The sequence below is a fragment of the Asparagus officinalis genome, chromosome 6, assembly GCF_001876935.1.
Source record: "Asparagus officinalis chromosome 6, Aspof.V1, whole genome shotgun sequence".
In the NCBI taxonomy this organism is placed as follows: Eukaryota; Viridiplantae; Streptophyta; class Magnoliopsida; order Asparagales; family Asparagaceae; genus Asparagus; species Asparagus officinalis.
This window is the reverse complement of record NC_033799.1, coordinates 2,039,493-2,065,421: the sequence shown is the minus strand read 5'-3', so window position 1 is coordinate 2,065,421 and position 25,929 is coordinate 2,039,493. Positions and strand designations below refer to the sequence as shown.

General features: G+C 37.9%; 5 protein-coding genes across 7 annotated transcripts; 4 read left to right on the top strand and 1 right to left on the bottom strand.

Moving 5' to 3' along the window:
- LOC109845254 (MADS-box protein AeAP3-2-like) lies at positions 877 to 6,033 on the top strand. 2 transcript variants are annotated; one of them, XM_020414489.1, is made up of 9 exons: positions 877 to 979; positions 1,428 to 1,640; positions 3,807 to 3,879; positions 3,951 to 4,071; positions 4,210 to 4,250; positions 4,337 to 4,378; positions 4,482 to 4,523; positions 4,606 to 4,817; positions 5,826 to 6,033. In XM_020414489.1, coding segments are annotated over exons 2-9 (720 nt in total). In that variant the 5' UTR covers positions 877 to 979; positions 1,428 to 1,452; the 3' UTR covers positions 5,827 to 6,033. The 2 variants fall into 2 exon arrangements, with proteins under 2 accessions (XP_020270078.1, XP_020270077.1); XM_020414488.1 differs by lacking the exon at positions 5,826 to 6,033 and having other exon boundaries at positions 4,606 to 4,821.
- Positions 8,414 to 9,900, top strand: LOC109844711 (sulfate transporter 3.2-like). Its single transcript, XM_020413824.1, has 4 exons — positions 8,414 to 8,594; positions 8,921 to 9,012; positions 9,108 to 9,184; positions 9,793 to 9,900. The coding sequence occupies exons 1-4, from the start codon at positions 8,497 to 8,499 to the stop codon at positions 9,898 to 9,900; spliced, it is 375 nt and encodes a 124-aa protein (XP_020269413.1). The 5' UTR covers positions 8,414 to 8,496.
- On the top strand, positions 14,751 to 20,234 carry LOC109845253 (probable protein S-acyltransferase 19). The gene is made up of 9 exons (XM_020414487.1): positions 14,751 to 14,855; positions 15,846 to 15,959; positions 16,059 to 16,454; positions 17,283 to 17,351; positions 17,460 to 17,531; positions 17,643 to 17,771; positions 17,909 to 17,989; positions 18,072 to 18,266; positions 18,885 to 20,234. The coding sequence occupies exons 1-9, from the start codon at positions 14,811 to 14,813 to the stop codon at positions 19,758 to 19,760; spliced, it is 1,977 nt and encodes a 658-aa protein (XP_020270076.1). The 5' UTR covers positions 14,751 to 14,810; the 3' UTR covers positions 19,761 to 20,234.
- Positions 21,060 to 22,602, top strand: LOC109845255. Its single transcript, XM_020414490.1, has 7 exons — positions 21,060 to 21,121; positions 21,232 to 21,326; positions 21,412 to 21,530; positions 21,609 to 21,761; positions 21,862 to 21,945; positions 22,052 to 22,111; positions 22,210 to 22,602. The coding sequence occupies exons 2-7, from the start codon at positions 21,233 to 21,235 to the stop codon at positions 22,327 to 22,329; spliced, it is 630 nt and encodes a 209-aa protein (XP_020270079.1). The 5' UTR covers positions 21,060 to 21,121; position 21,232; the 3' UTR covers positions 22,330 to 22,602.
- Positions 22,519 to 25,771, bottom strand: LOC109845252 (protein FAR1-RELATED SEQUENCE 7-like). Of its 2 annotated transcripts, XM_020414485.1 has the most exons (4): positions 25,628 to 25,771; positions 23,205 to 25,001; positions 23,108 to 23,134; positions 22,519 to 23,037 (listed from the first exon to the last, which is right to left on the bottom strand). In XM_020414485.1, exons 2-4 carry the CDS (start codon positions 24,993 to 24,995, stop codon positions 22,600 to 22,602), a joined length of 2,256 nt encoding a protein of 751 aa, XP_020270074.1. In that variant the 5' UTR covers positions 24,996 to 25,001; positions 25,628 to 25,771; the 3' UTR covers positions 22,519 to 22,599. The 2 variants fall into 2 exon arrangements, with proteins under 2 accessions (XP_020270074.1, XP_020270075.1); XM_020414486.1 differs by lacking the exon at positions 23,108 to 23,134 and having other exon boundaries at positions 22,519 to 23,078; positions 23,219 to 25,001.

Below are 25,929 nucleotides of genomic sequence, written 5' to 3'. Positions count from 1 at the left end.
ATCCTAGTTCAATTTCTAGGGTTTCTGAAAAAAACTTGGGTCGCTTGATTCATTGAAGTTGGACAGGTAAGAGCTATGAGTGACGTCTGACATCCTTCCTTTTACTAACCAAACAAGGAACAACCCATCTGCTAACTTATGATTTCCACTGCATGAATCATATAGAAGTGGCTCAAAAATCAAATGGCATATGATTTTGGTCCTCATTCTTGGTCACATGTTTTAGTCTATGTAAAATATATTGTTCACATCTCCCATGTGTCAATGTTCTTGTTTTGTTAATGACTCTCTGTCCCCTTCAAAATGGGTCCTAGGGTTTTATTTTTTTCTTGTTATGGTAAAAGCCATAAGCATCCTAGGAGCTGCAAGTGTTCCTATAAAAAGGAAAAACCAGGAAACTTGCGAGAGCCAATGGGTCAGGGGCGGTTAGCAGTCCACAGCAACTCTCTTTCCTTTGCACTCCATGAAGCATGCAAACAGGCCTTGGAGTTTCAAGGAATTAACTATAATTGCCACAATCTCATCAATTGTAGAATATATTCCCTTTTCTCCCACTTTGTTTTGAATAGCAAAAATCATCTCTCTCTCTCTCTCTCTCTAGCTTTCATGCATGAGTACATATAATCTCTAGGGTTCACACTATATATCCACTAATTAATGTTCTTTTTTATCATTTATATACATCGTATATATGCACATCCATGCAATGATGCAAAGCAAACATGCAAACTAAGAAAAAGATAATTTAATGCATGTACATGTATTAGTACACAAGGGCATAGTGTAATCTTTTTATAATGGTCTAATGACAAGTGCATTTTGTAGTTTGTTTGAAATAATGGACTTATATTTGGAAAATGTGATATTTTTCTCTTTTACTTTATAAAGCTATAGCTAAGGCCAACATAGACTCCATAACTCAACCTCTGTACATCTTCCTCTCTATTCTCTCCTCTTCAAGCAAGTAAAAGTACAGAAGGTAACACAACTTCCTCTCCTCTCTTTTGCATTCCTTAATTTTCTTCCACCATATTTTTTTTTAGAATGGAAATGAATGAAGGTAAGAAATATTGCATCATTTTCATACTTTAAACCATTTTTCGTTTTTTTCTATTTCTGATGACAGCATTCAGTTTGTACTAATTCTTTATATAAACAGATCCCAATTTAATATTTTCTAAATCTGATTGAAAACCTCATGTTACTCTTCTTTTCCATTCAATCTCTGCTATCTCATGTTAGCATTTAACTAGAAACTTTTGTGATCTCTTAGTTTCTTCCTTTCAACAACTAAATAAAGTTAATGTAGCACTCGCTGCATCTATTCACAATTCAATTATAATTTTCTCGTATGTTTCTTTTCTTGTTTTAAAGCTTAATTGCGATGAAACTTTCTTCTGTTAAATTTTATTTTCTCCGATAAAAAGAGAGAAAAGCAGCCTATCAGCATCTATGGGTCGAGGAAAGATAGAGATCAAGAAGATTGAGAACCCCACAAACAGACAAGTTACCTTCTCAAAGAGAAGAGGAGGGCTCTTGAAGAAAGCCCATGAGCTTGCAATTCTCTGCGATGCTCAGGTTGGGGTTATTGTCTTCTCAAGCAGTGGCAAGATGTTTGAGTACTGCAATCCACCTTTAAGGTTTGTATTTGGCCTTTACTTTTACTTTTTTTGTGATTATAAGTAAAGTTTAGATGGGAAAAAAAGCATCGATACTATGCGTTATGCATGTATGTATATATTTGAATAGATAACAATGATCATAATTTAATTACATTTTCAAGATTATATGTTCTTCTTAACTCCAAACTATATTCTGATTTTGTTTTCCAGTTTACCAATTTGCATTTCAAGTCCTAACTATTAGCAATTTCAAGATTTGTAAAATTTTATGTATCTGGAAATTTTACATTAACATATGATTTTTTTTCACTCTTCATGCATATGATGTGTGTTTGTATTTTCACTTTAAATTTATGATAGATATCATTATTTGCTCTCTCTCTCTTTCTCGCTCCACTTTTTTCCTGATCCTTATAATGATTACTTTCTTGTGTTTGTATTACTCATACTAACTGCAAGACTGCATGGTTGACTACAGTGCTCCTTGGAATTGTGTTTTTCATGCCTCATGTATGGCCTTCAACAAATTAAGGCATGCTTACCATTAATTAATTAATCTTAGGAACTTTGGAGAAATGACTTGAGTTATGCAAGTCAGAAATGTTAATTATTCATCAGAACTCAATTCATTTTTTCCCCCTTCAAACATAATCAGAATTTATGATATTCCCTACTTAAAAAGAATTCAAAAGTCATGTGCATGTAAATCAAGATCAGAAGTTTATAAACATTCTCTGATATCCTCTGTCTATAATGAGAAATTTTGAAGCACATTTGAGCTTCTTTCTTTAATTTCAGCATCGTACCATTTTCTAAGACTCTCATATTAATTTTAGAAAGGGAAAGATATTTGTGTCCGAAATGTAGCGAAATAAAGCTTCTATTAAAAATCAATGCAACGATTATTGAAAATAACGGGAGCAAAAATCTTCCATTAATTTTTTATGCATAGCTACTATGGAAAATAGGTGGTTTAGTGGCATTACCTATTATCATCATATCACCAAACACTGAAGTTGTATTTAAATAGTTATTTCCCCCCTACTCGTCAAAAAAGCATATTTGTGCTGTGAGAATAAAGTTATGTTTTATTCTCCTAGCAGAGTGAAGATTAAGTTAGTTTAATATGTCTTCAAATGTTTTAATTACTATTAATAGCTGATAGTATATCATTTCAGTCGTTCCTTAAACACCAACTGCTTGAGCTGTTTTGCTTTGTGTCATGATGTTTCATTAGTGATGTCTATTTTTTGTATGGTTATATACCATTTTTATTCCAGGGGAAGTAATAAGACTGAAATAAAAAGTGAACAAAAGAAGTATGAACATGCTACACTAATATTCAATTACTTAATAAGTAACTAACATTCTAACTTGTTATTTTCGGTGTACCATCTCCAATTTAATTACATATAGTACATCTTAATTCGATAATATAATGTGCATATACAATAACGAGTGACCTAATTACTATATATGTAATTTATCTTTATTATGTGCACAGATACCTGTATAATATATATCACAACTTTCCAGAGGAATTCATGACAATTTTACAAAGTTTAGTTATCATATGTTTAACTGTATTCTTGCTTACAACAATTGGATTATTATTACAGTTATCATAATTTAAACCTATGCTTCGTGAATTTTTTGGGAAGAAAATCATCCCCATCCTCCTTTCTTTCAAGAAAATCCCCGGTACTATTGAACTTGAGATTCGAGAAACTCTTTCTCTTTGAAATACTTTCTTAAATATGGCATCAAGTTATTTTCTCACATATCATAATGTAACTAACACAATAGTATCGTGAATATTGTTAATAATCACATTAAACTCATGATATATGACAATGTCTATCCTAGTTTCGTATCAGTTTTTTTTCCTCCAACGCACATCCTGCAACATAGACCTGCATGTTACTGTAAACTTGCAACTCTCAGTTTCATTTCGCTTAGATCTTATGAAAATATGCATAAATAAGTAAAATGGCGCATCACTTAATTAGATGAATTATTTCTTATATGCCTAAATGAAAACCAAAGAGTTCTTTTATTCATGTTTGATTCATCATAATTAATGAGATAGTTCCATCTTTAACCTTATAGCTTAAACGTTTGTTTCATTGTTAGAGCGGAAATTAGAGTTTATTAGTATACTTCTTAACTTTAAAAATTCTACAGCATGCATCACATTATCGAGCGATACCAGAGAGCCACCAACGTTCGTTTCGATGATATTGAGACTCATCATCAGGTAGAACTCTGTAATCATCATCAAATTATTTCCTTTAATTTTTTTAATCAACTTACCCCCTTTCTTGTTAGCAATTGTTCTTGGAGATTACAAGGATGAGAAATGAAGCTGACAAGCTCCAAGCAAGTATGAGGAAGTTCAATGGTGAGGACTTAACCACTTTAACTCTTAATGACCTGAACCAACTTGAAGATCAATTAGAGTACTCGCTTAACAAAGTTCGAACACTTTAACTCTTAATGACCTGAACCAACTTGAAGATCAATTAGAGTACTCGCTTAACAAAGTTCGAACCAGAAAGGTATATAAATGACCTGAACCAACTTGAAGATCAATTAGAGTACTCGCTTAACAAAGTTCGAACCAGAAAGGTATATACATCGATTTGATGCATCTGAACCTGAACTAGACGTAATTATAGCAGTTTCTCTCTCTAACTCTACTTGTATCTTAACAGCATCAACTGATGCATCAGCAACTAGATAATTTGCGTCGCAAGGTAAAAACTTGTAAACACCAGACTACCAAAAGGTTTTTTTTAAGATATTAGTCCCTAAAATTTTATATTTTCAAATTAGTCTTTTAAACCATTGAAACTGCAGGAGCACCTCTTGGAAGATCAAAACACGTATCTGTATCGTGCAGTAAGTAGCAAACATTAGATTTTCTTTCATATTGGTCCGCTCAAACTTATTGAATGTAATTTTTATGGATGTATATGATTAGTTATCCGAGCATCAGGCATCGATGGAGCATCAAACTGCAACTGATCATAAAGTTGGGGAGATTGCGATGCTGGAGCATTTCGGGAATCTGTATCAAGAAGAAGGGCCAAGGAATGTGCTGCAGCTTGCACCCCAGCTGCACACCTTTCGGCTGCAGCCCATGCAGCCGAACCTGCAGGAGGACAGCCTGCAGGGAAGTGGGCTTCAGCTCTGGTAAGCAAACTTCAAAAGTAGGCCCAAATTATGCAATCATATATAGTTCAAAATCGGGTTGGAATTAGACCACGTAGATTCAGTTGAATAATAACAAAACTAAAAGAGAGCTATGATTGCTCCACTAGTAAGCAAATGCAATCAGTTCAGAGCTTAGCTCTATTTTCAGAATAGGCTAAGACTGTGAAATTTAAATATCAAATTTATGCAATTTGTATCTCGAATTAGGTTGAAATCGGATCATATTGACTGACCTGTATATATAATAAACAACGCTAGACATTTAAATTTCAAATTTTCAGAATATGTGCTTGTTTTGATTATTTATTTTGTTTCTGCACTGCACTTGTTTGTCGTCAACAATGTATCGCATAAAACATTTATGTATTTTGTTTCACAATTATCTTGTGAATGAAAGAACACTAGACATGTACAATCACTTTTGAACAACGTTACTCACTGATAGACCCCGTAATATTGATGTTTTGGACTTACTACCCGTCTTGTTTATCGTTGCAAGTAGACACCCGAGTGGAATTTTTTTGACTCTTTTACCGCAAGAGAAAGAGTTTTATTTTTTGACGTAGACCCTCGAAAGGTAAAAGAGAGGGGGGGAAATCGCAACAAAACAAATTAGAGGGTAGTAAGTTCAAAACATGGGATCTGTCCCCTATTAACCCCTACGAGAACCATTTATGCACACTGAAAGAAGCCTGTGAATCTCAAAGTACCAACCCTCACAAGGATCCTATGAGCAGCAGTGTGATCAAGAATAAACAAGGACATATAGCTAATTAACTTTGGATGCTCATTTCAGGCACCAAGTGTAATAAATATGAGATGGTTCTCTACCTCTCTCTCTCTCTCTCTCTCTCACCTCATTCAATGTGAGCACATTGGCTATCGTGCAACCAAGACATATAACTTGTTAACCTTTCTTCTATGTACTGAGCAATTGACTTTGATCTCTGATGATGCTTAGATTTTTATTTTTATTTTTAAAAACAGATCACAGAGCTCCTAGAGAGAAGAAGACGATCAATGGAAGCTGTGAAGACTTTCTCTAGCTATAGAGTTACTTTTATCTATATACAAAAATATCTATATAAGAACTTTGAGTTTGATGACTAAAACGTCTTTTCCTCTTTGAATATGTGGCCTGGGGTTTGGGGACTTCATACATTTGGTTTGTTTATTTGCTCGGTTTGTTATGAAAGTTGGCATCATAATGGTTATAATGTATGTGTGTGTGTATTTTATTCTACTTGTTTTTTATTTTATTCTACTTGTTTTTTAGATCTGTGGTTGGTATGAAGATAATATCTACTCAACCGTAGGCGGTATAGGATATGATTTATATGGCTTTATGTGGCAGGGCTGGAAAGTAATTGTGGGCCCACAGTTAACAGCTGGCCATATACGATAACCTAACCCATGCAAGAATATTTCAATTATTACCAGCAGAGCACATAAAGTATGCTGAAATTGTAGAATAGTACTAAGTTATGATGCATGATCCCGCAAAAGGCATTATATGCTGTAAACTGTGGAGGCCACTGTAGAATTTCCCTGTTTTCATGAATAAGCTTGATAAATAATCTTGTAGTTTTCTGCCGAAATATAAGAAAATGTTTCTTATAATATTTTTAAAGTAAAATCAACCTGAAACATGAGTGTAATCTAGAAAATGCAAATATTATTATCTTTCTGAGCTTGATCTACCAAAACATTATGCATATTTGGTTAAGGCATGGAAGACAACACTCCAACAGCCATTAAGGGTTAGGTAGGGTACTAATGGATTGGACTGGGACATAATTATTTTAAATTCAAGAAAAGTTCAAGAGACAGTTCATATTTAGATTGAAGGCCTATTCATACAATAAAGAAAATCATTCTCATTCACAAATTAACTTGATTGCAATGTCTTAAGGCTACGCATTTAGAATTTCAGTTAACTGTTCTTGTTTTAAATTAAGGATGTTTAGCATCCAGGCCCTTGTCATATCTTTTTAATTTTTCCTTAAAAATGATTTTTTTTTTAGAAATTACTTTTCATCTTGTAATATATAAGCTCCTAAAGTAAAAAGAGCTGCATGTATAGAGCAGTAAAATAACAAAAAGAGAGGATGATTATGAAAGCAAAGGATTCTTAAGACTAATTTGAAGCAATGTGCTATTTTGTTTACCATAATATTTACACTTGATTGACTCTTATTTGAATATTGGATAGTTGTTATATATTGACCTTTTCCTACTCTTCTTGGCACCACATATATCTTAGGTGTTACATGTTGAAATATTTATAATTAGAATGTTGAATAATGTAATGAAGTAATTATAAGCTCATGGTTCTCTATCCTTCACAACAGCCAAACAGTCTACGACAACTTGATTGACTTTATATATACTAAGTTTTAGGGGGAAAAAAAAGAAAAGTAACCTTGTCATCTTAACAAAATGTTAAAACATAGGATAACAAAGGGATTATATACCTAACACCATATCTTGATGTTACATCTCTTGCCGTTGAAAACCAGCATTTTTCTAAGATTCTTCAGTATTTAGGACGTGTTCTTAAGATCATTAATTAATTTAACTAATTTATTATCATTGATGACTAGTTCTCCTATAAACATGATATACTGAACAATTTCTAGTGATTTCACTCACTTTATACCTAGATATACCTCATTTGTTTTCCATGACGTTTATACACCATAAGTTGTATAAAAACATACTAGCACCCTCTATCATGCAAGCATAAAAATTTTCATCTGAACTTCATATGAGATCATTCAGGGTACTAATTTGCAAATTTTAAACAACTTAAGAGTACAAAGACGTTGCGAAAAACTAGTGAATATTGTAGGGATTTTTGTTGTGCGCAGCGGAAATTTCGGCAGAGTTTCTGGTGCACAATAAGAGAGAAAGATCAAAAAGAATTCCTGTCTCACCAAGGAAACAAGAATCTGAAGCGGATATCTCAACCAAGTGAGATATCGGCTCTTCCTCTCATCAGTTCTAGGACTGACCTGTCGAGTGATCCTAAAACTATTACAATGACCACAAACTCAAACAAATCAATTTTACGTGGTTCGGCAAACTGCCTACGTCCACGGGGATCTACTATTAAAGAGAAAAAGAATACAATAGGTTTACAACTCTCACAATCTAAACCCTCAAATAGGCTCCTTGCTTTTCTTCACAAGAAAAGGTCAGCCCCCAAATTCTTTTTCTCTCTTCACAAAACTCTCCTCGCGCTGCAAAGTTTTCTCCCTGCTCTTACAAGCCTGCAGCCGTCAAAAGAGTCTCTGCACCCCTCACTTGGCACGCCATCCAAAAACCCTAGAAACTAGGCTTTTATAGACATCTGCTGTGTTTTCGGGTGGACCAGCCAAAAAAAAAATCCGCTGGTCTCTTAGGCTCTTCACGCGGAATCCAAGAGAACCGGATCTTTTTCACGTGTCCTTGCTTTTTCACACATTTTGTGGTCCCCACACCGAAATAATCTCTTCACGCGGAAACGAAGTTTACAATCGATTTCTCTTTTTTGTTCCTAATCAAATATATTGCATCGTTGTAGGTTGCAATCTCGATACTTAGGGTTTTATTGTTCGTCGCGAGGCCTAGAACTAGTGTTCTAGGGAACATACCGAACTCCGCGGTCTATCGAAGGATGGATCAATATCCAATAGCTCAGAGTGTATCAAAAGTGTTCATACTCCAAATTGATGCTCCGATATTTTTCACTAATGCTAGCTACTTGAAAGAGAGGCGAGCTACTTTAGATACAAGTGTTAGTTGCAGATATATGTCTCGTAATATCGTTGTTTTGAACTTACTACTCCTCTAGTTTTACTTTTGTACATATATAGACATTTTAAACAAAATTTGTCTACCTCTTTTTTCCTTCAAGGGGTATTTCAATAGGGGGGTCTATACGCAACAATAAAAGTAGAGGGATGGTAAGTTCAAAACAAACGATGCTACAAGGTTATATTTATATCCTCAATGAACCCCTAGATACAATTAGGATACATATATGCACATTTACACTTGCCACATATTTATATGAGACTCTATTATTATTTGGATTTTAGGATATCGCGATACATTGATGAAGAGGAGGAAAGTATGGTGAGAGCAAAGGGGGAGAAAATTAGCCTGAATTATGTGATTTTAGACATGAGTGGTAAGTAAGACTTTCACACCTGTGAACACTGTTACTATGTTAATTAGTCACACGAGCTACATGAGCCTAATGTATTCATTTATTTATTTTTGAAGCTGTGACCAGCATTGACGCTAGCGGAATTAACATGCTCGAGGATTTAAGGAAGAGTGTTGAGAGAAGAGGGCTTCAGGTATGAATTATAACCTTTGGATTTAATGTCAAAAACTTTTAATTAACCATCAAATCTTTATAGGGTTTTCAAATTAGACCCCTACACCTTTTTAAGGGTATGAAATTATTGTCTTGGTGGTTACATTATCATACAAATTATTAACAACAACTGAACCAGTAGTTAACCAGAAATGGGTACTCTTTACTAAAATTGCCCTCGTGAAATAAATTTTCCCCTCGTGAAATAAAACTGATATCACATTCCAAAATGTTTAACGAAGACTGAAATATTTCTCCAATTTTCGTCCGTTGCTAAATAGAGAGACTATTGTCAAGACACCTAAAGATTTGAGGGACTAATTTCAAACTAATATGAGAGCTTTAGGAGACTAATTTTGAAATTTGAAAGAGATGGGGCAGTAATATTTAAAAACCCTTTACGAAAAGGGTTGCACGTACTCAATTTGACTGCAAATTCGCTCTTGCCAAAATTCGACCCCAGACTACAGTAGTGAAAAACAAAATAATTGTATATGTAACTGTAATTGTCTTTTGTAATTTACGAGATTGAAATTATCAATTTATGGGTAACTAATCAATATGCTCTAACTTTAATCATGTAATTAGCTTGTGTTAGCTAATCCCGGGAGTGAAGTGATGAGGAAGCTGGACAAATCAAAGGTCCTTGAGATGATTGGACGAGAGATGATATTGTTGTGCGCAGTGGAAATTTAGGCAGAGTTTCTGGTGCACAATAAGAGAGAAAGATCAAAAAGAATTCCTGTCTCACCAAGGAAACAAGAATCTGAAGCGGATATCTCAACCAAGTGAGATATCGGCTCTTCCTCTCATCAGTTCTAGGACTGACCTGTCGAGTGATCCTAAAACTATTACAATGACCACAAACTCAAACAAATCAATTTTACGTGGTTCGGCAAACTGCCTACGTCCACGGGGCAAGGAGGGGGAGATCTACTAGGTTTACAACTCTCACAATCTAAACCCTCAAATAGGCTCCTTGCTTTTCTTCACAAGAAAAGGTCAGCCCCCAAATTCTTTTTCTCTCTTCACAAAACTCTCCTCGCGCTGCAAAGTTTTCTCCCTGCTCTTACAAGCCTGCAGCCGTCAAAAGAGTCTCTGCACCCCTCACTTGGCACGCCATCCAAAAACCCTAGAAACTAGGCTTTTATAGACATCTGCTGTGTTTTCGGGTGGACCAGCCAAAAAAAAAATCCGCTGGTCTCTTAGGCTCTTCACGCGGAATCCAAGAGAACCGGATCTTTTTCACGTGTCCTTGCTTTTTCACACATTTTGTGGTCCCCACACGCATCTCTTCACGTGCTCCAACAATTCTCCACCTCGGTGAAGTTTTCCCAAAACTGAGCCGACACCAACCAAACCAAATGCCTCACTTGTTGTGTCCAGTACACCGTGAAACAATTCACGACAACAGACTCAATCCATAACAAGTCGAGAACCCAAATGAGAATGCAAACACTCTCCAAATGTCAGTATCAACTCACCAAATCGATCTCACCCCCATCAAAAAAATCCAGCCCGGCTGCATCATAAGACTGCCTACGTATCCTCTTGCCCAAGGAATCAAGCCGAACGTAGTTCACCCAAATGGCCTCCAAAGGCCTCAATCCACTAGAAGAGTACGCAACCCTTCTCCAACATCACGATCAAGTCTACGACTGATAGCACCTCCAATGGCCTCAAACACCTCCACCTGAGGTGAACCAATGACCATATCCAAACTACATCTATCAGCTGTCAAAACCCAACTCATCATCTGCATCCGAATCCAAATGACTTCCACGCTGTGTCACCTCAGCTGGAATCCCAACCAATGCAGAATGACCTGGAGTATGTGGGAAAATCCCCACCCAATGTGGAGTAGCATCACTCTCCACCCGCTGCGATACCTCTAAGGTCTGTCCAAAACTCTCCACCTGCTGAGAGTCAATTGGCTTCCTCATCGAAGCCTCAACCAAAGTGACACTACCAGACCTATCTTCTAATGAAGTTTTACCTCCAATCATAGCAGTTGACAACTCTTTAATAGGATGACCCAAATATATCGAAGCCTCTGTCCAGAAACTCTTCTGCAAACCATTGCTCGACCACAAACACCGATCCTCCTCCAGCAAGGCACGGTTCTCCAATTTTGTCACCCTATTTAGTTGCCCCAAGATTTCCTTTTCAACGAAATGTCTCGAAATGCCGTGAGCTCGGCTCCAATACAGAAATAGGTCCATCTTGTACCTCCCACCAGAATGGAGTACCTTCACCTTTCTGTCTCTTACACACTTCTTCAATATGTTGGATACTACTAGGACTTTCTCCAAAGGGGATTTGATTGCAACCCAAACACGCCTAGAACAACCACCAACAAAGGAAACCAAACGCCTATTACCTCCCAATGATACCCTTGGAAAAGGCCCCCAAACATCCACGTGAACTCCTCCAGAACGACCCTTAGCACGGTGAATAGAGGTGCCACACTTCACCTCGGTCTTCTTGCTCACATCAACATGTTCACTGGACTTCAAACTGCAGGTCTTTGCACCCTCTTTCAATCTATGCGAGGAATCAATACTGGAATGGCCAAGCCCCAAATGTCGCAGTCTAGTCGAATCAACAGAAGTCGTCAGCTCTCCACCTGCCACTATACCTCCAGTCAAGTAATACAGGTTATTTCTCCTGACGCCCTTCATCAAAATACGAGAGTCTCTCGCAATCTCGAGAACCATGTCCTCAACACGAACCTTCAGACCCTCTCCAACCAAAGCTCCAATCGAGATCAAGTTCTTCCTCAAAGAAGGAACATATCTCACATCGTTTAACTCTCTAACAGTCCCGTCAAACATCTTTATGCGAATTCTTCCTATCCCAAGGATCTGGCATGCACGGTTATCAGCCATGTACACCACACCACTATCCACCAGCTTCTCAAAACTGGAGAACCATTCCCTTCTAGGGCACACATGATAGGTCGCACCACTATCCAACATCCATTCAGATTTCTCTGAATAGCTATCTGTAGGACTGATAGAAAGCGAATAACTAGAAGAGTCAGAATTATTACCATCTAATACGATGTTTGCTTCTGATGATGGTTGCTTCCCTTTTCCCTTCTGTTTATTCTTCATCCATTCGTCGAGCTTTGGGCAGTCTTTCTTCCAATGACCAGTCTCCTTGCACCAAGCACACTGATCTTTTCCAATTGTAGGATGCCCTACTCTAGACTGTGACTTTCAATTCTTCCGGTTTGGATTCTTCCCTCTTGCGACCAACGCCTCTGCTACCGACTCAGTCGAATTCTCCTTATCCTTCTTCCGAAGCTGATAATTCACCAATGCAGCAGTGACCTCACTATACGAAAGTGATGCCTTCCCATTAATCAAAGTAAGAACGAAGGTCTCATATTCCTCGTCGGGCAAGGAACTCAACAACAGCAACGCCTTGTCCTCATCTTCAATTATAACATCCATGTTCGCCAAATCCGCAAGAAGCTTCGTGTAGTGGTTCATGTGATCTCTAATGGTGGTCCCCTTCTTCAACTGGAAACGATAAAGTCTCCTCTTCAAATGCAAGCGATTTTCCACACTCTTGGTCAAATACTTGCTTTCGAGAATCTCCCAAATCTTCTTCGCAGAAGTCTCATTCATCACATCATATTTTAGATCTTGAGTCAAACAAGACCTAATCACACCACACGCCGTTCGATTCATCTTCTTCCAAACATTCTCTTCAATCTCATCTGGCTTGCCATCTAACTCCAAAGTATCCTCCAAATTCTGCGCGTTCAGCGCATCCAAAACCTCGCATCTCCATAATCCAAAATTGTTTGTGCCATTAAACTTCTCCACATATATCTTCATAGAGTGGATATTCAAACTCTGAATGGTCTTCGCGCCTGAAGCACCACCCTCGACACCCGAAGCACCTTCTTTCCCCGACATCTTACGCACCAACGAACAAAGAATAGATCCAAAACTGAAAGATAGAGTCTTTACCAAAAGATCCCACCTTTATCACCAACGAAGTCCTAAACGGGCCTCCAAATTGATCTACTCCTCCAACCAAACCCTAGATCTGGAATCTGGGCTCTGATACTACTTGTTGTGTGCAGCGGAAATTTCGGCAGAGTTTCTGGTGCACAATAAGAGAGAAAGATCAAAAAGAATTCCCGTCTCACCAAGGAAACAAGAATCTGAAGCGGATATCTCAACCAAGTGAGATATCGGCTCTTCCTCTCATCAGTTCTAGGACTGACCTGTCGAGGGATCCTAAAACTATTACAATGACCACAAACTCAAACAAATCAATTTTACGTGGTTCGGCAAACTGCCTACGTCCACGGGGCAAGAAGGGGGATCTACTATTAAAGAGAAAAAGAATACAATAGGTTTACAACTCTCACAATCTAAACCCTCAAATAGGCTCCTTGTTTTTCTTTACAAGAAAAGGTCAGCCCCCAAATTCTTTTTCTCTCTTCACAAAACTCTCCTCGCGCTGCAAAGTTTTCTCCCTGCTCTTACAAGCCTGCAACCGTCAAAAGAGTCTCTGCACCCCTCACTTGGCACGCCATCCAAAAACCCTAAAAACTAGGCTTTTATAGACATCTGCTGTGTTTTCGGGTGGACCAGCCAAAAAAAATCCGCTGGTCTCTTAGGCTCTTCACGCGGAATCCAAGAGAACCGGATCTTTTTCACGTGTCCTTGCTTTTTCACACATTTTGTGGTCCCCACACCGAAATAATCTCTTCACGCGGAAACGAACCGCTGGCCTCCACACTCACGTGTTCCAACAATTTTTAGATCTCATACGTAAACCCCCCCAAAAAAACTATCAAACGCAGCAAATAAAATCACACAAGATTTAACGTGGAAAACCCTCAACGGGGAAAAACCACGGGATCAAAATCAATCCACTATCACCTCCAAATTACAATCTTTTACACGGATAAAGACTGCCAAACCCTCTCTCTCTACACTTCTTTTTTCTTCTCTTTTTTTTTTCTCTAACAATAGAAGGATATATATAGAGAAACCAAAACTCTATCTCTAGTCTAACTTCCTAATTAGAATAAGATTCAAACTCCCAATCATGATGGAACCCAAACTCCTAATCATGATAGATCTCTAACATTATCTAATTCTCATGAAGTTATACAAATTAAGAATTAAAAACTTTATCCCAACTTAGAGTTTGAGTAGATACCCAACAAATATATATAGGTGCAAAGTGAGTGAACCTAAGGCATTCAAGTGCTATTTTAGCCGTTTAATAATCTCTTATTACAGTGCGGCGTCATCATATACATAAACAAGTAAGCAACACGCTCACATAAGCTCATACACTGAAAGTACAAAGATATGCAAGAATCACAAGGAAAATACACTTACTTGTAGAGAGAGAAAGAAGTGAGTTTTAGAGAGAGAAACAGCTTCCAACCCCCGAGAGAAGAGAGAGAGCAAGCTTCTTTAACTCTCTCTCATTTTTTCCGAGAGGAGAAACAACAAAAAAGGCTGCAGCTTTTTTCTTTTTTTTTTCTCTAATTTTTTCCGCCATTCTGTAGATATTTTCCTTTTGATTTCTGAGAGAAATTGCGAAAAGCCCCCAAAAACTCAGGAGCCATGGTGAGGCGTCATGGATGGCAACTCCCTGCTCACACTTTTCAGGTATTTTTCAACTCTCTGAAACCTTTGGTTTGTGCCTTTCGCTGGGTTTTTGGAGAAATTGAGGAATTTGTCTACAAATTGTTGGTAATATTTGGATTTCCCTTCTGGGTTTTTTCTGTGGTTGAGTGTATTAGATCTCCGGGTTCTCTCTATTTTGATTGGGCTCATTGTTTTATGCTGGAGTATATGATGTATTTACGACTTAGTTTGGTATTTGCTTGCTGCAAAATTTAGTTGTAAGAATTTCATTCGTGTTTATGCCTTTTATTTTATAAATTATGATTAATTGAGCTGTTGGTTAGGCCTGTTTGTGTGCTCATTGCCTACTGAAGCGGAGCGAAGTGTAGATTTCCTTTCACAAAGTATTTTGCTGTAGTAAGGAGATGGGGCGTGGTCTTATTCATTTTAGAATTTTAGTTCAAAGTTTAAATCTTGTAGGATATTTAAGCATGCTAAGCTCAAAAATGATAGTGAGTAGCGATTAGAAGCATCACAAAATATGCAATGTCCTTTTTTGGGATAGTTTCGGACGACATGGCTTATTCAATTTCTCTTCATAAATTCCCTAGTGTAGAGCATTAGTGTCTATGTTTATCAGTCAAGCTTTTGATGTCAAACAGAAAAACCCTTTTAGGCGATCACCAAATTTGTTATGTTTTCCTTTTTGAGGTTGTCTCTGTATTAATGCTACAACGAATCTTATGTGCGAAAAGTCTTGGCTGTAAAATATAAGAGGACTTTCAGATCAGCTACTTTTCCCATCGTCTTCAAGTTATGGCATTTCACCATAATTGTTAACGATAAAAAATTTACGGACTGATTTGGAGTCAATACATCAAAATTGAATGGTCATTCTCATTCAGTAGCTTCAAATGTTCTCATTCTATGCACTTCTTGATGCTTCAACATTGATATGTATTATAATTATATTTGTTGAAGTTTACTTCGTTTAAAATTAATTTCAGTTCGCGGTTGTTTTTCCTCTTTTAGGTTATTGCTATCACAGTATTCTTCCTATTGGTTGTTGCATTCTATGCCTTTCTTGCTCCTTTTCTTGGGAAACACGTCTTTGAATACGTTGCTATCGGCGTGTATTCACCTGTGGTATGTATGTCAACTTTTCATTGCTTCAGTATTTTGAAGGACATAACTTGTTGATGCTTCTAACTTATATATTTATTTCTTCTTTCTCTGTAACTTTAGGCACTTGTGGTTTTTATCCTTTATATTCGATGTACACGTATTGACCCTGCTGATATTGGAATCATGGCTAAGTTCGATGATGAGATTGTCAGTAAACCGAACAGCAACCCAAGATTACAAAGCATAAACCTACCTGCTAATTTGGATACCAACAGAAGTGGTATACAATCTTCTCCATCTTCAATGTGCAGAAGCTCGCTAGATGGTGATTACGATGGAAAAGTTCCAGGCAAAGAGGATGTAATTGGTTTACCAAGAGCTCCTCCAAGAAAGAGGCCATCATCTTGCTGCTTGGTTGGAGGAGTGTTATGTATGATATTTGTCAAAGATGACTGCAGGACAGAGGACATTGCTAGTAGAGAAGATGCTTTATTTTGTACATTGTGCAATGCTGAGGTATAGATAATCACACTTATATGCACAACTTTGATTACTCTGGAAAACTCTCTTCATTCTGTGTGATTTTCAGCTTATAATAACAATCAATCATATAATGCAATTGTTGTTGTTTTTTTTTGGTGGTGGTGGGGTGTGTGTGTGTGGGGGGGGGGGGTAAATGGTATTGTGATGTTCACCTTACCTTTCTACTTGCATGAGTTCTATATGCATCAAACAACATTACTGGTCTTCTTATTTCGTTGGTTTTTTTGCATCCGTAACCTAAGCTTCAGTATCTTCATCTTATATTGGTCACGGACTCTGTTTTATATCACTCAAAGAAATCAGGTTCAACGTACAATAATAAAGAATTGACTTTAGAGGATAAAGTTATTGAATGTTAATTCCCCAGCATTCCGTTAATTCCCTTAACCATTGTGCTGATGTAGTTAAACAAGTTATGTGTCATTGAGATTCTTCGGATGACTTGATTGAATACCTCCTTTATGTCCTTTGTTATTTTACATTCTTGTACGGTAACTGCTTTATTTTTAGTCTGTTAGTGTGATCTTTAGCAGTTAGTCTGGTTCACTAGCCCCTTTACTTTTAATAGAACAAAGTACCTCTTAATAGACTTTGAATGAAGATTATGATACAAACTTATACAAGAAAGCACTGCTACCATTTTAGTTGCCACCACCTCATGTGGATCTAGAAATATTCTATGCAAATATATATATCTGTTTCCTTGATCTGAAAAATCATTTCCCACTTTATCTTGACAGTTAAGTAATCTTGTTTGTGTATCTAATTCTTACTTTATTTTCTCTATGTTTTACCTTGCAGGTCGGTAAATTCAGTAAACACTGCAGAAGCTGTGATAAATGTGTTGATGGATTCGATCATCACTGTCGGGTAATTTATTTATAGAAACCAGTGTCATCATATGTTTAAACATTACATGTGATCTAAGAATTTTGTCACTTGTTGTATGGTGGCTTCTCATGTAACTTCTTTGAGCAGTGGCTTAATAACTGTGTTGGGAGGAAAAATTATGTGACGTTTATCTCTCTTATGGCCGCCAGTCTCATTTGGGTACAGAACAGTTCTTCATTTTTGTTTAGTTACTTTCTGGCTTTTGCTTATTAGTTCTTTAAGAGAGAATATTAATATAAATTTGTTTCGTTGAATTTACTTATATGTCAGCTCGTAATTGAATTTGGAGTTGGTGTTGCTGTTTTCGTGCTCTGCTTTGTTGATAAGAAGGGAACCGAAAGTAGCATTGTCGATAAGCTTGGAAATGGTTTCTCTCGTGCTCCTTTTGCTACTGTGGTGGTCTGTCTCAAAACTTGTTCTCATGTTTTATGCCCAATGTTCTTTTTATGTCCATTACTATGATTAGTCGCTGCTTATTATAGATTATCTTTCTTTCTGTAAATTATCCTCTGTTCTTATAGAACTGAGTTGTGCAGGCCGTTTGTACTGTGGTTTCCCTCCTGGCTTGTATACCACTGGGAGAACTATTTTTCTTCCACATGATATTGATTAAAAAGGTAGAACCCAAATATGTAACAAACTTCAAAATTCCTGTTAAGTGATGCTCCTTAATTTGTCTGATTTTTCCTTGCGCAAAAGGGAATAACAACCTACGAATATGTTGTGGCAATGAAAGCCATGAGTGAGGCACCACCAGCATCTGCTGATGAGGGTCCAAACCCTCTATATTCACCGACCAATTCAGCAACAACAGGGCTAAGTATTGGAAGCTCTCTCGGTCTCCAGTATAAAGGTGTCTGGTGCACTCCTCCAAGGGTTTTCGTGGATCATCAGGTAATTGGCATTATATTTCTCTTACCAACTTCCTGCACCCTGTTTAATGAAAATATGGTTTTGCTACGAAATATTGATGGGCTCTTAATAATTACGTTAAGACTTCTGAAAACTGCTCACCGAGAAGTCCTTCAAGATAATTCAATGCAAGTGTCGCAATAACTCTTCAATAACTAGTTTTCTTTAAAATAATTATCAAACAGGGGCTGTGCTTCACAACAACAGAACAACAAAGCCTTGGTCCCAAGTTTTTGGGGTCGGCCACATGAATCCCATTCTTCCATTCAGTTGTATTAAGAATCATCTTTGCATTTACTTCTATTAACTAGTTATCATTTCCTTCTTAGTCTCACTCTAGTTCCTTTTGTCCAATTATTTCTCACTTCTCCTTACCGATACGTGATATAAATCCTAGGAGCTGTGTTTTATGTAGTTGTGATCTGCTCGAAGACATTTAGTCGGTCAATCAAAGATCGAAAGAATGTCCTACTAATTTTTCTCCTACCTTTTGTCTGACAATTTTTTTCTTATAATGTTTGTCCTAAAAGGAGTATGTCTATAAAATACTAAACCTGTACATGTCTGATTACAACATTTAACGCACAACTTAATTAACAGGATGATGTGATTCCCCATCTTGAGCCTGGAATGGTTCCCTCCACCGTGGATCCTGATGCTGCCGGTCAAGCAGCACGAGCTGCCAAGGCCAAAAAGGCTGTAAAGATCAGTGCATGGAAGCTCGCCAAGCTTGATGCTGGCGAGGCTGTCAAGGCTGCAGCAAAAGCCCGTGCCTCCTCCTCGGTCCTCCGCGCCATTGATGGTCGTCGCCAGATCCCCACTGACGCTGCTTCCACTGACTTTGTCTCTAGCGACAACGCAAGTATCAGAAGCAGCATGAGCTTGGACTATGGGGCTCATATGGATCTAAAGACCGACACGAAGCTCTCTCCCCTTCGCAACTCTTATCCTCAGAGTCTTGCAAGTAGGGAGGATTATGAGACACACACACCAACTGCAAGTAGCATCAGCAGCCCAGCTAGGAGCCTGAACATGAATGCTAACCCTAACCATAACCCGATGCCAGTTCATCGCCCCCTGGTCCCTGTCCCCAACCGGCCTTTGGCTTCAGTCCCAGATCGACCTCTTGGTCCACGAGGGACTCTTCCAAGGGCTTCAGTTGTGTGGGACCAAGAAGCTGGTCGTTATGTGTCGGTGCCGCCTCCAGCGATATCTAACAGAGCGGAAACTGCTAGGGATTCGGTTGCAAACCCCAGGCAGAATCCTCGTGTGCTTGGACCTGAGAGGTTGATGTACACTGGGCAGTCGATATTCTTTGGTGGGCCTCTTCTCGGTGCAGCAGCCAGAGATGGGCGGAGAACTGAGGGGAGTGCTGGATTGAGACCGGAGACTGAGAGGGATCAGAATGCAGGCCGAAATGAAGGACGAGGCGACTCATTCCCTGTGTTTGTTCCTGGAGGATTTCAAAGCAATTGATCTCTTAAAGCCATTTACAACCATTTTGAGCTAACTCGAACAGTTTTGAGGGATTCAAGGTTCTGTGATCCAGAATGCAGCCCAGGACTCGAAAACAGAAGCCTCACCTCCGATACAATGAGATGCTCTATCGCGGAATCAAAAGCGACTAACTTCTTCTGCTGATTCTTGTTTTGGCCAAGAACAATCTGATTTCAATCCTCTGATGTAACATATTTCCTTGCCTGTAAATCAACCAGTATTCTTCTGATCCACATCAGTAGGTAGGATTAGGTAGTTTCTGTTGAAGGATTTCAAGGATTCTTTTGCTGATTCTCTATGAACGATTTCTCTTCCTCAGCAAAATTGTTTATGTTGCGGTTGATTTCTGCACGAAATATGATGTTTTATGCATGTGTGTGCATGTGGTAAAATGCTACCTTTCGGTATTATTTTTTCCCCACTCATCAAGTAAATGTCAAGGGTTACCGTTTACTCCTCGTCTTTTTTCACTGTCTCAGTGAGTTGCTGATTATGTTGCATATCTATTGTTGGTTGAAGGTTTTGTTCTATTCTGTCATCAGTTGAGTGCAGTGAGCTATTAATTTCGGAAATTATCCAGTCTTTCAGTGGTCTTGAATCGGCACGTTTGACCCCAAATCTTCTTCTGTTTGCCGCAATTCCCTAATCTTCGACAACTGAACTCATCTTTAAGTCTTCATGTAATTCCCTAATCTTCGACGTCTGGACTCGTCTTTAGGACTTCATGTTTTCAACTGATTGAAATATAGACTATTCTTGGTGCACCAATTATCCAGTCGACGGTGGTCATTCAGATAGTTTCACTTGAAGAAGCTCCACCTCAATTATAAACAATGTATTCATCATATCTTAATATTATTGTCCCTCTCCAACAGTAATAATGTAGGGCTTGATACTCTCTCTATAGCAAGGCAGGGACAACCTCGTCCCCTCTCTCTCTCTCTTCTTCATAGCATTCCTCTTGACTTTAGAGTGCAATGAACCTGGTACTTGCTTTCAGTTTCATTAATCGTAACTGCTAATAATAATAAAGCTTCTGCTAGTGTAGTACAAAGCTATTATGAATGGATGTAATCAGCATCTAACACTTGCTAACTATTTCATAACTCCCAAAAACTAATAAGAACTAGCAACTAACAAAGCCTATACATGAAAATATCATTGTTCAAAATGGATCCAATGCAATAATGCTTCTCAAGGAAAAAAAAAACAACTAAAAAAAATTAAGGAATCACGAGGTTAATAATAATGCATGTTTTAGGGCTTATTTAGACCCTTCCCCTGACTCTCCAATTCTGTAAATCTCTTACACCACTCAGAGCTTCCTCAAGATCTTCCAGGTACATAATTATCAATGGCCTTCAATCTATTTTCTCAAGAAGTATGATATTACGCTAAACAACGGCTAAAACTGATAGAATTCTGATTGCGCTCGCTATATTTGTAACAGGATGAAGATGATATCGGTATCATGCATTGTTATGTTTCTCGTTTCACTGGTGATTACACATGCCAGGACTATCGAGCCAGTTTTCAAAGATGAAAGTAAGTATACATGTTTAAAGCATTTCCTTCCTCGTTCAAGCTTGAGATTGAAAAGAGATTGATCGTGTGTTTCTCTCTTCTGAAGGTGAATCTTCAGTTTCAAGAAATGCCGAGGCAGCACTGAACAGTTTAAAACTGTTTGATGAAGCTCATAAGCTCTCACTTGAAGCTTGCCTTGCTCTCCCCATAGATTTACAGGATAAGGTGCAAAAATCCCTCTAAAATTTTTGATGCAAGTTAGTCCCGTAATATTCCTAATTTTCTTCAGCTTTCTTCTTGTAGTGTTTAAAGAAATCAGGAGCTCATCTGCATGAAGCTAGAGCAATTTTGCAAGAATTTTTCAAAGAAGGCCATCCTTGTAATGGAACAGGATTGTGTGCAAAATCCGACTCTCAAATTGATAATTACCTCGTTATGAATGAGCTCGATGACGAGGTAGCTATTGAAATTTATTCCCTGTTTGATGCATGTTTCTGTATTCCATGATCGATTAAAATTTTATTTTTACATTACTAAAAGATCCATATGCTTCTAGCTACGTGATAATGAGAAGGTTTGCTCAGTATGTAAAAAGGCGGTCAGGGAGCTAATTAGCAGGTTGAAGCAGCCTAAAATGAGGGTAAAATAAAACTAAGAACTCTATGAATTTATCTTTTCTCCATGGATTCATGTTATCTTCTCTCCTCAGACCTCATCAGTTCCCTGATCTCTTCCATTTGTTTCAGTCAAAGATAGTTGAGGCTCTTTTGGACTACTGTGAAGAAGCAGATGAAGATGAAGATCAGGTAAGATTGTCTATTTCTCCATCAAAAGGCAATCAAAGATAGTTATTTGGTTAAATTTTTATTTTTATTCTTTTTATTTCTATTTTTGATATTTGCAGTGCAAACGGATGATTTATCGGTATGGTCCTGTCATCTTGCACAAGCTGGAGAAGTTCAAAGCATCAGAGATGTGCTCCATGATTGGAATGTGTGAGGAGGAGATAGCCATGAAGATTTAAGTCAATTTGTAATTATCAATTTCATCTTTGTTCCTGTTTAAAATAAGTGCGAAGGTGTTTCCTCTTGTCCCTTGAGATGAACTATTTCATCCCCAAGAATACTAGTTAAATACACGTTTTTGCTGTTATTAGAGTCATGTATGTAATATTGGAATTTATGGTATATAATCCATTTCATAAGAGATGCAATTTCACTCAAACACCATGTACTTATTTGAATATGAAGCAAAGTGTACAATCAAATGGTTCACAGAAAAGAGATCTTTTTACTCAGCTCAATATTTTCTCCACCTGATCTATCAATACATGTGATTGGCTTTCAAGGAATGTATAAGAATCTATAGTTTTTGAAGCCCTTGCTGCAGCTATACTAAAGACGCGACACAAATGACTATATCTTTGTGCTCGAAACGATCGAGTGTCATCCTCAGTCAATTCCATACGATCGCCACTTATTCCACCTTTGACGTCTTTCCTCCACCTCTTCAAGATGTATTGTTGCGGCAAATCTTTTATATTTCTCGAATCTAGTACTTTTAACACATGATGACATAGGATTCCCACAAACTCGAACATTTTGCAAGTGCATGAGGCAGAAAGGTCTGAGGAGTCGAATTTAACAAAGTGATCTTTAACTCCTTCCTCAGTAGTAACTTTGTACTCAGACATTGTGCCAACCTCACCGCAATTGTACAATACACAATCCATATACAAGTGGAATTCTTTCTCGAATATTTCAAAGGCAGCATGTGCCGCAATTGTACAATACACAATCCATATACAAGTGGAATTCTTTCTCGAATATTTCAAAGGCAGCATGTGTATATGAGCTAGCAGCTTCAATCCATATACAAGTGGAATTCTTTCTCGAATATTTCAAAGGCAGCATGTGTATATGAGCTAGCAGCTTGTTTTAGTACACGCACAGAAGGAAATTTCGGGTTATTTGGATGGGCATGGACATTGCTTTGTATTTCAGCATGTCGTCGCTCATTAAATATCCTATCATAATGTACGAAAAAGCACAAGAGATCAGTTTCCAGGCTTAAATGTTTCTTTAACTCACAAATTAAGGTTTCCTTCTGTTGAGTGCCCTTTAAATCTGCTTGAAATGCATGCCGCCCATAAGCCAAAGCCCACTTCTCCCTTTCCTCAAACAGCTTAGCCAACCATAGGTTATCTTTGAGTTCATACTTTTCTAACATTGATGTCCATGCCGAAGTGAATTCTCTTTCATGATGATAATCAAAGATGCATCTGCTGAATTCAAGCAATAAGGTTTTTGACCCTTGAAATGCTAGACCTAGTTTCTTGCTGGCATTTTGGTAAATCTGCCATAAGCAGTACCGATGATCTGCACTAGGCCATACCATAGCTAATGCCTCATTAATTGCAACAGACCGATCAGTGAATATTGTTTTTGGTTGTTTACTGCTCATTGCCATCCTGAACACCTCAAACAACCATTTCAAAGATTTCGTACTGTCATCATATAAGAATGCTGAGCCAAAAAGTACCTCCTGATTGTGGTGATTCACACCAATGAATTGTATAAGCGGCCTGCCATAGCCAAACATTTTGTAACTTGTGTCCAAACAAATCGAATCGCCAAAGTAGGTAAAATCCATCACAGACTTTGCATCTGCCCAAAAAAAGTTGGTCATAGCATCATTTTCACCAACCTGCAAAGCATAAAAGAATGAAGGGTCTTTATCCTGCATTTTCTGTAGATATTCCAATGTAGCCCCTATATCTCCAATCTGGACATCTTTCATATGACCGATTTGAGGATAAATCTTAGTACCCTCAGCAACTACTAAATCAGTTTCCGGTTGGTCTGTTCCCTGAGAAGAGTTATCAGTGAAAGCCCGTGTAATAAATGTGTCATCTGCTTCAGCACTATCGGAAATTATCAATTCCTCTGATGCAGGACTTGCCAACTGATGATTATGTCGGGTAACAAACACCGATACATGATACTTCCCATTAGGTGCTATTTTGATTATCATACAAGCAGGACAACCTATTCTCGTGTGTGGACGAATTACTCTCTTGCATTCCTTCCTATTCTCTGGAAAACCTTGTCTTGAACACACGAATACCCGTTTTGTGACAACGTTATCAGGACCCACCGTTGTTTTCGCTTTTCTTACAGTAAATCCTACTTTTCCAGCATACATGTTATAGAACTCATAGGCCTCTTCCTCCGTGTCAAATTCTGGTGTATTCACAGTCTCATCCACGAGGTCAGCTCTAATGGCACAAGGTTTTCGCTTCATCCTCTTCAACTTCATAATGTTAATTCTTGATAGCGTTTCGAGCATGTGATTGTGACTGGACTCAAACTCTGTTACTTTATATCTTCCATTGGGAGTGAGTCTGATGGTCATGCAAGCTCCACAACCGGTTCTTATTTCAGGACGTGGGCATAAGGACTCCTTTACTCGTTTCCTTTTCTCTTTGAAGCCTTGTTTAAAGCACACAAAAGTTCTTCTTGTGATAATGTTTTTGGAAGTAGTCCATTGTCTTGATTTTCTAATGAAGAATCCTGTATTTTCAGCATACGTGCGGTAGAATTCATATGCCTCATTTTCACTGTCAAAAAACATATCTACTCTTGGAGAGCATCCCGGTTTCTCAACGTCCATGTGTTCTACTTCTGCCATTGTTTCCTATTAATTTAATACGATTTAGCAACCATTAGCTCCAAAATTGATGGCTCAATGTATTTGAAGTAAAATTGTACTTTGTACCAACACGTAAATGCTTCAACTGATGATAAGTATGGGGGTGAACCTTAGAAAAGCTTCAAGATGTAAGTACAGCTATCACCAAGTTAAGTGCAGAAAAACACATGCAACTGTGTTCTCTGAAATCATAGAACTCTTCAGAAATGCTCATCCCCGACTAAAGTTCGACAGGTTTCGATCCTAATTAAATTTGTAACCGTCCTATCTTTCATTTTAAATGTATTGGTTCTCTTCAACTTCACACTTCTCTCACGTTGCTGTCCATGCTAAAGTAAATTCTTAGTCTCCGACTGATACTGACGATCAAAGAGGCTCATTTATATCAGGTTTTTCGCTTTAAAAACAAGGGTCAATTTGGGCTTGTAAATTTAAAAACTTTTTAACTAAATTACACGCCGTTCATCAGATCAAACACACAGATTATAGATTGCATTCCAGTAAAGTTTGCAATGATGAAAGTCATTCTACTAAATAAGAATCGATGCGCAGGAGCTCAAGGAACCAAAATTGTACATGAAATCCAAGAGAAAGAGTGATAAAGCTCAAACCTGAAAGATCAATTCTCAATTTGGGATCCCAGTATAGGGCTAAATTTTGTCTTTGTCCCCCTAGGGTTTGGATTGGGAGGAAGAGAGGGAAGAGAGGAGCTGGGATCCGCTGGTCCCCAGGAGTAGAGGGATCCCCTGCATCCAGAGAACTAAAGCGGATTTGAGTTTTATTTGAAGTGAGCATTGGGTTCAAACCCACTAAGAAACAGGTTGGTGGGCTTAACAGAGGGCTAAAACGGTCAATTATTCCCTCAAATCTAATGTGACTTAAGTAGAGAGATCTTTTCTGCAAGACACTCTAG

Excerpts from the sequence above, each read along its gene's own strand:
- LOC109844711 (XM_020413824.1), top strand. The coding sequence starts at position 8,497 with ATGGATCAATATCCAATAGCTCAGAGTGTATCAAAAGTGTTCATACTC. Across the intron at positions 8,595-8,920 it reads GCTAGCTACTTGAAAGAGAG|GATATCGCGATACATTGATG; the intron begins GCGAGCTACTTT and ends TTTGGATTTTAG. Across the intron at positions 9,185-9,792 it reads TTGAGAGAAGAGGGCTTCAG|CTTGTGTTAGCTAATCCCGG; the intron begins GTATGAATTATA and ends TCATGTAATTAG.
- LOC109845253 (XM_020414487.1), top strand. The coding sequence starts at position 14,811 with ATGGTGAGGCGTCATGGATGGCAACTCCCTGCTCACACTTTTCAG. Across the intron at positions 14,856-15,845 it reads TCCCTGCTCACACTTTTCAG|GTTATTGCTATCACAGTATT; the intron begins GTATTTTTCAAC and ends TTCCTCTTTTAG. Across the intron at positions 17,772-17,908 it reads CTCCTTTTGCTACTGTGGTG|GCCGTTTGTACTGTGGTTTC; the intron begins GTCTGTCTCAAA and ends TGAGTTGTGCAG.
- LOC109845254 (XM_020414488.1), top strand. The coding sequence starts at position 1,453 with ATGGGTCGAGGAAAGATAGAGATCAAGAAGATTGAGAACCCCACAAAC. Across the intron at positions 3,880-3,950 it reads ATATTGAGACTCATCATCAG|CAATTGTTCTTGGAGATTAC; the intron begins GTAGAACTCTGT and ends CTTTCTTGTTAG. Across the intron at positions 4,379-4,481 it reads TAGATAATTTGCGTCGCAAG|GAGCACCTCTTGGAAGATCA; the intron begins GTAAAAACTTGT and ends TTGAAACTGCAG.
- LOC109845255 (XM_020414490.1), top strand. The coding sequence starts at position 21,233 with ATGAAGATGATATCGGTATCATGCATTGTTATGTTTCTCGTTTCACTG. Across the intron at positions 21,531-21,608 it reads CCATAGATTTACAGGATAAG|TGTTTAAAGAAATCAGGAGC; the intron begins GTGCAAAAATCC and ends TTCTTCTTGTAG. Across the intron at positions 21,946-22,051 it reads TGAAGCAGCCTAAAATGAGG|TCAAAGATAGTTGAGGCTCT; the intron begins GTAAAATAAAAC and ends CATTTGTTTCAG.
- LOC109845252 (XM_020414485.1), bottom strand. The coding sequence starts at position 24,995 with ATGGCAGAAGTAGAACACATGGACGTTGAGAAACCGGGATGCTCTCCA. Across the intron at positions 23,135-23,204 it reads ATACACATGCTGCCTTTGAA|ATATTCGAGAAAGAATTCCA; the intron begins ATATTCGAGAAA and ends GCTGCCTTTGAA. Across the intron at positions 23,038-23,107 it reads AGAAAGAATTCCACTTGTAT|ATGGATTGTGTATTGTACAA; the intron begins ATGGATTGTGTA and ends TTCCACTTGTAT.